Raw genomic sequence first — 12,470 nt, 5'->3', positions numbered from 1 at the left:
CACCCATAGCACAAGAATTAATAACAAGAATCAACAAATGGGACTTACTTAAACTGAAAAGTTTTTTCTCAGCAAGAGAAACAATAAGAGAGGTAAATAGGGAGCCTACATCCTGGGAACAAATTTTTACTCCTCACACTTCAGATAGAGCCCTAATATCCAGAGTATACAAAGAACTCAAAAAATTAGACAATAAGACAACAAATAACCCAATCAACAAATGGGCCAAGGACCTGAACAGACACTTCTCAGAGGAGGATATACAATCAATCAACAAGTACATGAAAAAATGCTCACCATCTCTAGCAGTCAGAGAAATGCAAATCAAAACCACCCTAAGATACCATCTCACTCCAGTAAGATTGGCAGCCACTATGAAGTCAAACAACAACAAGTGCTGGCAAGGATGTGGGGAAAAAGGTACTCTTGTACATTGCTGGTGGGACTGCAAACTGGTGCGGCCAATTTGGAAAGCAGTATGGAGATTCCTGGGAAAGCTGGGAATGGAACCACCATTTGACCCAGCTATTGCCCTTCTCGGACTATTCCCTGAAGACCTTAAAAGAGCACACTACAGGGATACTGCCACATCGATGTTCATAGCAGCACAATTCACAATTGCTAGACTGTGGAACCAACCCAGATGCCCTTCAATAGATGAATGGATAAAAAAATGTGGCATTTATACACCATGGAGTATTACGCAGCACTAAAAAATGACAAAGTCATGGAATTTGCAGGGAAATGGATGGCACTAGAGCAGATTATGCTTAGTGAAGCTAGCCAATCCCTAAAAAACAAATACCAAATGTCTTCTTTGATATAATGAGAGCAACTATGAACAGAGCAGGGAGGAAGAGCAGGAAGAAAAGATTAACATTAAACAGCGACATGAGATGGGAGGGAAAGGGAGAGAAAAGGGAAATTGCACGGAAATGAAGGGAGACCCTTACTGCTAAACAAAATTACATATAAGAGGTTGTGAGGGGAATGGGAAAATAAACAAAGAGAGAAGTGAATTACAGTAGATGGGGTAGAGAGAGAAGTTGGGAGGGGAGGGGAGGGGGGATAGTAGGGGTTAGGAAAGGTAGCAGAATAGAACAATTACTAATAGGGCATTATGTAAAATTGTGGATGTGTAACCGACGTGATTCTGCAATCTGTATTTGGGGTAAAATTGTTTTTTTTTTCTTTTTTTTAATTGGTTGTTCACAACATTACAAAGCTCTTGACATATCATATTTCATACATTAGATTCAAGTGGGTTATGAACTCCCAATTTTACCCCAAATGCAGATTGCAGAATCACATCGGTTACACATCCACAATTTTACATAATGTCCTATTAGTAACTGTTGTATTCTGCTACCTTTCCTATTCCCTACTATCCCCCCTCCCCTCCCCTCACATCTTCTCTCTCTACCCCATCTACTGTAATTCATTTCTCTCCTTGTTTATTTTCCCATTCCCCTCACAACCTCTTATATGTAATTTTGTATAGCAATGAGGGTCTCCCTCCATTTCCATGCAATTTCCCTTTTCTCTCCCTTTCCCTCCCATCTCATGTCTCTGTTTGATGTTAATCTTTTCTTCCTGCTCTTCCTCCCTGCTCTGTTCTTAGTTGCTCTCATTATATCAAAGAAGACATTTGGTATTTGTTTTTTAGGGATTGGCTAGCTTCACTAAGCATACTCTGCTCTAGTGCCATCCATTTCCCTGCAAATTCCATGACTTTGTCATTTTTTAGTGCTGCGTAATACTCCATGGTGTATAAATGCCACATTTTTTTATCCATTCATCTATTGAAGGGCATCTGGGTTGGTTCCACAGTCTAGCAATTGTGAATTGTGCTGCTATGAACATCGATGTGGCAGTATCCCTGTAGTGTGCTCTTTTAAGGTCTTCAGGGAATAGTCCGAGAAGGGCAATAGCTGGGTCAAATGGTGGTTCCATTCCCAGCTTTCCCAGGAATCTCCATACTTCTTTCCAAATTGGCCGCACCAATTTGCAGTCCCATCAGCAATGTACAAGAGTACCTTTTTCCCCACATCCTTGCCAGCACTTGTTGTTGTTTGACTTCATAGTGGCTGCCAATCTTACTGGAGTGAGATGGTATCTTAGGGTGGTTTTGATTTGCATTTCTCTGACTGCTAGAGATGGTGAGCATTTTTTCATGTACTTGTTGATTGATTGTATATCCTCCTCTGAGAAGTGTCTGTTCAGGTCCTTGGCCCATTTGTTGATTGGGTTATTTGTTGTCTTATTGTCTAATTTTTTGAGTTCTTTGTATACTCTGGATATTAGGGCTCTATCTGAAGTGTGAGGAGTAAAAATTTGTTCCCAGGATGTAGGCTCCCTATTTACCTCTCTTATTGTTTCTCTTGCTGAGAAAAAACTTTTCAGTTTAAGTAAGTCCCATTTGTTGATTCTTGTTATTAACTCTTGTGCTATGGATGGCTTTGTAATGTTTTGAACAACCAATAAAAAAAAATTTATTTATTTTTTTCAGTTTAGATGGACACAATACTTTATTTATTTATTTATATGTAGTGCTGAGGATTGAATCCAGTGCCTCACATGTGGTAGACAAAGATTCTACCACTGAGCTACAACCCCAGACCTTTATTTGGTTACCATGGTGCTGGGATTGAACCTAGGGCCTCATGAACACCCAGCCAGGCCCTCTGCTCACAATGAGGATAAATGAAACTTTAGTCCTAACCTGTTTGCTCCCCACTGTAGGAGTAAAATGAGAAGACAGATAAGGTAAGGCAAACCAGAGGAGCTATCAGAGCATTCAGGCTATGAACCCATCCATTAAGTTCTACTTCATGAAATATCCTTCTCTATCTCCAAGTTTCCAATGTGGGGTGTAAATAAAATAGACCACTGAACTAAAGAAAAATTAGAAACTTTATGTTTTAGTCTCATTCTTTAAAAATTTCTATCTTAGGGGCTGGAGTTGTGGCTCAGTGGTAGAACACTTGCCTAGCATGTGTGAGGCACTGGGTTCGATTCTCAGTACTACATATAAAGAAATGAATAAAATAAAGGTCCACAACATCTAAAAACATATTTTAATAAAATTTCTATCTTAGCTGGGCGTGGTGGTGCACGCCTGTAATCCCAGCCACTCGGGAGGCTGAGACAGAAGGATTGAGAGTTCAAAGCAGCCTTAGCAACGGTGAGGCACCAAGCAACTCAGTGAGACCTGGTCTCCAAATAAAATACAGAATAGGATTAGGGATGAGGCTCAGTGGTTGAGTACCCCTAGTTCAATCCCCAGTATCTCCCACCAAAATTTCTATCTTAATTATGTATTAATGGAGCATTGCCTTTATAACTTTAAATAAAGACACATTGCATAGACAATGCTCAAAAATGATTTCTTGATAGGGTATGGATAATCCAAAGAAGTTTAGAAATTACTGCTCATGTAATTCTAAGAAATTACAATATTAATGAAGTCTACAATATCTAGATTTCATGAACATTTGCAGTTTCCAGCCACATTCCAAATGACAGACCTCAATCTACTTTTTTTAAAAACTTTTTTCTTTTTTTGGTATTGGGGATTGAATCCAGGGGTGCTTTATCACTGAGCTATATTTCCAGCCCTTTTTATTTTTTATTCTTGAGACAGGGTCTCACTAAGTTGCTCAGGGCCTCACAAAGTTGCTGAGGCTGGCCTCTGCAATCCTCCTGCATTAGCCTCCTGAGTCACTGGGATTAAGGGCATGAGCCACCACACCTGGTTTACTCTTTTTTCACTTTTGGTACAGGAGATTGAACTCAGGGCCTCATGAATGCTAAGCAAGAGGAACTCTACCACTAAGCTATGTCCGAAGTCCTTCAATCTACTTTTTTTTCTGGTAGTTGTAAGTGGACAGAACCCCTTTATTTTATATGTTTATTTTTATGTGATGCTAAGGATCAAACCAGTGCTTCACACATGCTAGGCAAGTGCTCTACCACTGAGCTACAAACCCAGCCCTCAATCTACTCTTAAAGAATCATTTATTTTATTGGAAGTCTAAGTTTTTCCAGTCTTATTTTACTGACATAGTTATATATTTTTAAAGTGGAAAGCATTAAAAGAATTTGGGTTGGCACCATGGCATATAATCCCAGTGGCTAGGAAGGCTAAGGTAGAAGCATTGCGAGTTTCCTAAATTCAAGCCTAGCCTGAGAACTTAGCCAGACCCTGTTTCAAAAATAAAAAATGGTTGGAGATATAGTTCATAGTTTTATGGCAAAGTGCTCTTGGGTTCAATCTCCAATACCCCCCACCCCCCTGAAAAAAAAAAATCAGGACACTGTACTGCCTGAGACAGTCACTTTTTTCAAAATAAAGTTTTATACTTTCTTTACTATTTTTAATCATCTCACACTACTCAGGGACTCTGTGTTCATAACCCCTAATCCACACAAAGATTTCCTAAAGTAGGCCCAGAAGGCCTCTTAACCTCAAGGATTACTATCTAAGGGCACCTTCTTAGCTAAATAAGTTTTGGGAAGCCAATGCAGCTTTAGCTAGAATTTCTTCCGAATCACTTAACTAAGAGGTGCTGGAGACCAAACTCAAATCTGGGTCTTCTGACTCCAAATGCATTATTAGCTCAAGAAGCTACTGCAGGGGCTAGGGCTGTAGCTCAGTGGTAGAATGTCTGTCTAGCATGTGTGAGACACTGGGTTCAATCCTCAGCAACCTCATAAAAATAAGTAAAGATTAAAAAAAAAAAAAAGAAGAAGTGACCACAACAAAGATATTTCTTCAAATATTGAACACACAACTTGTACATATAAAGATTCAAAGGAAATGTGTTCATTTAACAATTTTTTACTGAGTCTTTTCTTTTTTCAATTTTTTTTTAAACATCAGTGGACTTTTATTTTATTCATATATTTGTTTTGGTGCTGAGAATAGAACTCAGTGCCTCACACATGCTAGGCAAGTGCTCTACCACTCAGCCTCAACTCCAGCCCTGTTAAGGGTCTTTCTGGTGTCTCTTCTGACCAACTGACCAATTTAATTTGGGGCCAGTTAAGAAGAACTCCATAAAGCAATCCATTCTTCACACATCTACTCTCCTGGGACATATAAGATCCTAACTGATCCAGTGCACATATCTTTCCAGCCTTATCTCCTCCTATGAGTCTCTGCCAAACCACTGAGTTTTGGTTCTTGTTGGTTTTTGTTGCCAAGAACATGCATAAACCTCTTCTATAACAGATTTAGGAGATACCTTTGGCACAAATACAGTTTTAGAAGTCCTAAGATAATGGGAAGTGGCAAAAGTTATAGGACTAAATGAAAGGATACCCAGAAAGAATTAAAGGAAAAAGAATTCCAGGGAGTACTAGCTTTTTAAGGGGTGTGCAGATAAAGAAGAGTTAGCAAAGGAGGCTGAGAAGGAACAGTCAAAAAGGGAGAAATGGCAGGGCTGGGGTTGTGGCTCAGAGGTGGAGCTCTTGCCTAGCATGCGTGGGGCTTGACCTCAACATCACATAAAAATAAAAATATCGTGTACACCTATAACTAAAATATAAATATTAAAAAAAGGAAAAATGGCAAGATAGGGGACTGCCTTTTCATTTATAGGCTGAAAGTCACTACATTAATGATGTTAATTAATAATTGATTAATAATATTTGTTGAGCATTTTGTTCCAAGTACTGTGCTAAGTGCTTCACGGTTTTATTCACTTCAACTTAACAATTATTTATATTATTTCATAATCGGGAACACTGAGGATTTGAGAGGTCAAATATCTTGCCCATCATCACCCAGCACAGTCATTAAAAAGCAGTGCTGAAAGTCAAATCCAGGCAGTCTGAAGCTACTACCCAAGTTCTAGACTATTAGTCTACACACTACTTCTAGCTGGTATCCATACATGCAGACTGAAATACCTTTTGCTGATGCAATCATTTAAAGTTCCTCAGCATTCCTATGAAATAAAGTATTATCATGTGAGAATAAACTTATTCATATAGGAAAATTGCTCAGAGTACAAAAACAAAACAACTCAAAAAGCTATTTCTGAAAACTCAACTTAAAAAATTATTGATGGGCTTAGAGATGTAGCTCTGGGGTAGAACACTTGCCTATCGAGGTCCTGGATTTGATCCCAGGTACTGTCAAAAATGGGGGGGGGGTGTCCTTCCTGATGGCAAACTACAGCTTTTGATTAGGATATTTCTAAAATGATGTCTGTTTTTCATGAAGTACCACATGCAATTTAGATATTCATCCAGAAATAAAAACACAGATGTGGTTTCTAGAAATATTAGGAGAGAATGATTTGCATATTACATGATACCTACATATTACCTTTAATTATTCCTTTCCACATAAAATCACAAAATACTAGGGATAGACAGGATCTATCCTATCTATCTATTCACATGTGCCATGTGAAAGAGTGTGGTCCGAGACATGAAATATTTTGTCTCTGTCTATATAAATAGAGCCAGGCCTGGAATTTAATTTTTCTTCTTTCTTAATCCAATGTTCCTTAAAAAAAAAAGAGAGGTAGATGATATAATTCAGAATTTATAGATTGGGAATCTCATTTTGAAGTAAGGGGATTCTAATGGTTCCAGAGAACAGAACTGAGGAAAAAAAACATATATATAAAATGTGTGTGTTTATATATAAAACATATATATAAAATGTGCGCACACACACACACACACACACACACACATATATGGTTTTGGCACTAGGGATTTAACCCAGGGTGCTTTACTACTGAGCCACATCCTTGGCCCTTTTTATCTCTCTCTCTCTCTTTTTTTTTAAATACTTTTTTAGTTGTAGGTGGAAACAATATCTTTATTTTATTTTTATGTGGTGCTGAGGTTCAAACCCAGTGCCTCACATGTGCAAGGCAAGTGCTCTACCACTGAGCCACAACTCCAGTGCCGCCCTCCACTCTACTGCCTTTTATTTTTTATTTTGAGACAGGGTCTCACTAAATTGCTTAGGGCTTCACTAAGTTGACAAGGCTAGCCTTGAACCTGAGATCCTTCTACCTCAGCCTTGCAAGTTACTTGGATTACAGGCATGTGCAACTGTTATGCCTGGCTCTTTTTTTTTTTTTTAAGAGTTGGACACAATACCTTTATTTCACTCATTTATTTTTTACATGGTGCTGAGGATCGAACCCAGGGTCCCGTGCATGCAAGATGAGCTCTCTACTGCTGAGCCACAACCCCAGCCCTGCCTGGCTCTTTTTATTTTGAGACTAGTCTTGCTAAATTGTAGAGGCTGGCCTTGACCTTCTGATCTCCTGCTTCTGCCTGCTGGGTTGGTTGTGATTATAGGCATGCACCACCACACAATTAATTTTTGTAAAGATTAATTAGATCTATGTTGTATAAAACCCTATTTTTAATATATTTTTTCTTTTCTTTTTGTGGTGGTCGACAAAGCAAACTATCACTGAGTTATACTCCTAGCACCAGAAACTTGTTTTAATATGAATAATATTTATATGATTTTACATATCATCTTAAAAGAAATAAAAGACATGAAAATTAAAACTTACCTCATAATACCACTGTGATATTGGCAAACTGTGAGTGATAGCAAGCCAGTTGCGGTGTACTTCAAAATCTGTAGAATGGCTACCAAAGCAATCAGATGAATAAAATGAGATTTTGAAACATTTAATAAATTCTATTTTCTTAATTATGCTTTTAAAAGGATCAACAGGGCTGGGGATGTGGCTCAAGCGGTAGCACGCTTGTCTGGCATGCGTGCGGCCCGGGTTCGAGCCTCAGCACCACATACCAACAAAGATGTTGTGTCCGCCAATAACTAAAAAAATAAATAAATATTAAAAAAAAAAAAGGATCAACAGCCCCTTAACAGTCACAGCTCACTATCCTATAAAGACAAAAACAGGCATTACATAATCCTGAAAAACCTCACTTATCTGTACATCACAAGGCCTGACCTTCTGTAAAGTTGTTGGGAGATCTAGAAATCTGTGAAAAGGATCAAAATTATCTAAAGGGCTGAGAAAAAGCTTATAGGAGGCTCCCAGGCCATTCCTCAGAAGTTACTTTTTATTGCTCACAAACAATTCTAACAAAATTAATTTTCTGGAGAAAGCCTCACATAAAAGCTGGACCCTCAAGGATGAGGAGGAGCTCATCAGTCTGAGGAAGTGGAAAAAGGTCCTAGTCCTATCTTTTCACTGCATCCACATCCCTGTCACTATATATAAATAAATCCAAATAGCTCCAGAATATTTTTGTCTGCACTGTACTGCTCCTCCATATCTAGAACAGTACTTTACACCTGGATAGGATCAATGCATTCTTGTTGAATATCCACTCACCAAAGTCAACAGATTATCCCAACACAGCTCAGTTTGTTTTCCAATGTTTTACACCTTTCCACAAGTAACAACTTTGTCTTAAGTCTCCTGGCCACTCCTTTCTCAGTCTCCAGGCTTTTCTTTTCCATACTTATCAGGTAAATGTTGATGTGCCCCTAAGTTTAGTTCTGGGTCTTCTAAAGCAAAGTACTCTGCTCTAAACAATCTTGTTCACATGATAGTAGTTCCACTGTCATTAAGGATTCATAAATTGCAATATACAATCTAGGTCTTTTTCTTGATTTCTAGAGATAGCCCCAAATTCCTGAGATAATCTCACCTAAATTTCATAGCAATTCCTCAAAATCACCACTGAACTGATAACATAGCAATTTCATTTTTAGGTATATATTTATAGATGTTCAAACTAAAAGACTTATGTGACCTAAGAATGTTCCAAAGCAGCATTATTTGCAACAGATAAAAGTGGAGATAATCCAAATGTCCATGAACAGTAGAATGGTTAAACTATCATACATATCCATATAATAGAATACTATAGGGCACCAATTCCCGAAGTATGACTCCCAAGGAGACCCCTTCAGGAATTTTGTAGGACAAAACTTATTTTCATAACATTCAGATATTATCTTTCCGTTTTTTCAGTTTCCTTTTCTCACAAGTACGCAGTGGTATTCCAGAGACTAATGTGATGTCATTACTGTGATAGTTACTAGAATTGGTACTTGCATATTGTGCTTTAACAATTCCTCAGTTCCAATTACTAAAATGGTAAATATAAACCAGGCCCAATGTTATCTCTGTAATCCCAGTGATTTTGGATCTAAGGCTGGAGGATCTCAAGTTCAAAGCCAGCCTAGGCAATTTAGAAAGACCCTATCTCAAAATAAAAAATAATAGAACTGGGAGTATAGTTCAAAAATAAAGTACCCCTGGGTTCAACCCTCACTACTGGGGTCAGGGTGGTGAGGGAGAATGAACCAACTATAAACTCATACATTGAGTGAAAGGAGCCAGAACATTTTGAATGGTTTCTTTTGTATAAACCTCAAAAACAGGAAAAATTTAACCTATGGAGTTAAAGGTCAGAAAACCAATATCCTTGATGAGGACAGAGAAGTGAATGGAGAAGCATGTGGGGTTTCTGATAAAATTCTGCTTATTGCCCTAGATGCTCTTTTTGTTTTGTTTTTTTGATATCAGGGATTGAACTCAGGGGACACTCGCCCTTGAGCCACATCCTCAACCCTATTTTGTATTTTATTTAGAAACAGGATCTTACTGAGCTGCTTAGTGCTTTGCTTTTGCTGAGGCTGGCTTTGATTCTCCTGCCTCAGCCTCCCAAGCTGCTGGGATTACAGGTGTGCGCCACCACACCTGGCCCTATATATTCTTTATTGATAAATTCACTCTGTAAAAATCAGTGATATACATTTATGATTCATACATCTGATATATTTTACTTAACTGGGTATAGAATTCTAGGCTTCTCAGAATTTGGTTTTTATAAAAAATGTTGATGTGCAGATATCTCATTTTTTCACTTCATCTCTGGAAGTCTTTTGTCTTCTTATCCTTAGCAGTCTAAAATTTTTAGTAACTGATGTTCTGGTGAGGGCCTTTTTTTTTTTCATTCATTATGCTGGGCACTTAAGTGTCCTTCAGCTCTGGGAAATTTTATTATTTATCTCCTCTCCTGTCTTGTGTATTTTTTTTCCTGAAAATTTTATAGTTGAATGTTAGGCATTCTACAATGTACTTCTAATTCTTTTCCCTTACATTTTATTTTTATTTATTCTTTTCCCTTATTCCTTTTATTTTAATTTTGGCAATTACATTTACTTTTATTTTTTGGTACCAAGAATTGTACCCAGGCGTACTTTCCCACTGAGCCACATCCCCAACCTTTTTTATATTTTGAGACAGGGTCTTGCTAAGTTGCTTAGGGCCTTGTTAAATTGATGAGGCTGGTCTCAAATTTGCGATCATTCTGCCTCAGCTTCCTGAGTCACTGGGATTACAGGCGTCTGACACCATGCCCAGTTACATTTTCCTTTTTAAAGTACTCCATTATCTCATCATCTCTATTTTATAGCATCTTTTCTGTCTTTATCCATATTATCTTTTTTCCTCTCTGAAGAGCGCATCTAGAAGATATGAGGGAGTGTGGGGACATTTTCTTAGTTGTACTACCTTTTTTTTTTTTTTTTGGTTGCTGTTATTTTGTTTCTTTTTGGATACTGTTGGAGGCTTCACTTTGTGGGGGATAACTAGACATACTGCTAAGTTTTAGTAGCAGATCCCCAAAAGATCTTTTCTCTGGGGTTGTTCAATTTCCCCAGAAAACAACCTGATTTTCTGCTTCTGCACTTAGTTGAGGGAATAAGAGTGGGGTGGAGAATGGGATGTGGGGGATTGACCACTCTGTATAGACTTCCAATTAATCTTCATTTTCTTCCCTTTATCTTACTTACGCCTTCCATATAATCTGCTAACTCTGAATCCAGACTTCCCTATTTACTGTCCTCAGAGAGAAATCTCACTTACAAGGGAAATACAGTCCAGTATTATAGGACTTCAGATTAAAAAAAAAAAAGTATACTGACTGTTGAGCTGGGGATATAACTCAGTGTTAGAGTGCTTGCTTAGCACATGCAAAGACCGGGTTGGATCCCCTGAACCACAGTTAAAAAAAAAAAAATAAAGTATAATGACTGTCAGCCAATTTTCCAATTTCGAGTCCCATATACTCAAACTTTGAAGCCCTCTAGAGTTCTTTAAGGTATATAGACTCTTTTCTTGTCTATCCTCTGCAAGCATGCTGGCAGAAGGTCCCTTTGTGTTGCTAAATCAGTTATCATTCTTCTACCAGTTTTCAAAGGCTGCTGAATGTTCTCATACACTGATATCCTTTCTCATTAGGTTTATAATTATTTTGCCATTATTTTAGTCAGATTGTGAGAAGAGATAAGTTTTGGTAACCATAAGTCTTTGACAGAACTTGTCTGTTTCCCCATCTTGACTATAAGCAATTTGAGCAAAAAAAACCTGTCTTTCACTTTAGTGTTCTGTTTACTATTATGTAGGAATATAGTAGATGTTTTTGAAATGTTTCCTGAACAAAAACAAATGAAGAGTTATAAATATTCATAAAAGCATTACAAAAATCTAAATCAAAGAGGGAGAATTTTAGCCTTGTGGCACCTTTTTTCTTTCTTCCTTTTTTTTTTTTTTTTTTTTTTTTGTGTGTGTGTGTGGTGCTGAGGATTGAACCGAGGGCCTTGTGCATGCAAGGCAAGCACTCTACCAACTGAGCTATATCCCCAAACCATAGCACCTTTTTTCTATTTATCAAAGAAACTAAGAAGAACAAAAGTAATTTTAACTTACTGAAAAGGTATTTGGAAAAAAATGAAAAACCCAAGATTGGAGACATAATGCCAAATAGCAAGTAACTATAGTCATGGACCCCTTAACAACAAGGATGAGAAACGTATCCTTTGGCAATTTGTAGTTGTGCAAACATCATAGAAAGTACACATATAAACTAAGATGGTCACAATGTAGATGATATAATTTTACAGGGTTACAGTTGTATAATATGTGGTCCATTTGAACAAAACAATGTCATTTTATGGTACATGATTGTACTTTGGCTGCAATGTGAAGATTAATAAATGGCTGAAGTGACAATTATCAAGAATACAAGCAACCATAAATGTTGGCAAGAATACTTACATTGCTGGTGGGAATGCAAATTGGTGTAACCACTATGGAAAGCAATGGAGATTCCTCAGAAAACTTGGAATGGAACCACCGTTTGACCCAGTTATCCCACTCCTCAGTTTATATCCAAAACACTCAAAATCAGCAGACTTCAGTGACGCAGCTATATCAATGTTTATAGCAGCTCAATTCACAATAGCCAAGCTATTTAACCAAACTAGATGCCCTTCAACAGATGAATGGATAAAGAAAATGTGGTATATATACACACAGGAATATTATTTGACCTTAAAGAAGAATGAAATTATGGCATTTGCAGGTAAATGGATGGAGCTGGAGAATATCATGCTAGGCAAAATAAACCAAGCCCAAAGTACCAAAAGCCAAATGTTT

General features: G+C 37.7%; 1 protein-coding gene across 6 annotated transcripts in view; it reads right to left on the bottom strand.

Moving 5' to 3' along the window:
• Positions 1–12,470, bottom strand: part of ALG8 (ALG8 alpha-1,3-glucosyltransferase) — a 40,420-nt gene that overhangs the window by 25,904 nt on the left and 2,046 nt on the right. For 5 of the 6 annotated variants that reach the window (XM_081282675.1, XM_081282678.1, XM_081282680.1 and 2 more), the window contains exon 2: positions 7,554–7,632. In XM_081282675.1, the coding sequence (XP_081138801.1) occupies positions 7,554–7,632 (79 nt within the window). Of the gene's footprint in view, positions 1–5,913; positions 5,954–7,553; positions 7,633–12,470 lie in introns of those variants that run through there. The other variant, XM_081282676.1, reaches the window with a different exon arrangement.

This window comes from Spermophilus citellus (genome assembly GCF_964194105.1).
Source record: "Spermophilus citellus genome assembly, chromosome: 2".
Taxonomy (NCBI): domain Eukaryota; kingdom Metazoa; phylum Chordata; class Mammalia; order Rodentia; family Sciuridae; genus Spermophilus; species Spermophilus citellus.
Note: the sequence above shows the minus strand (reverse complement) of the source record. Positions and strands in the feature narration are given on the sequence as shown.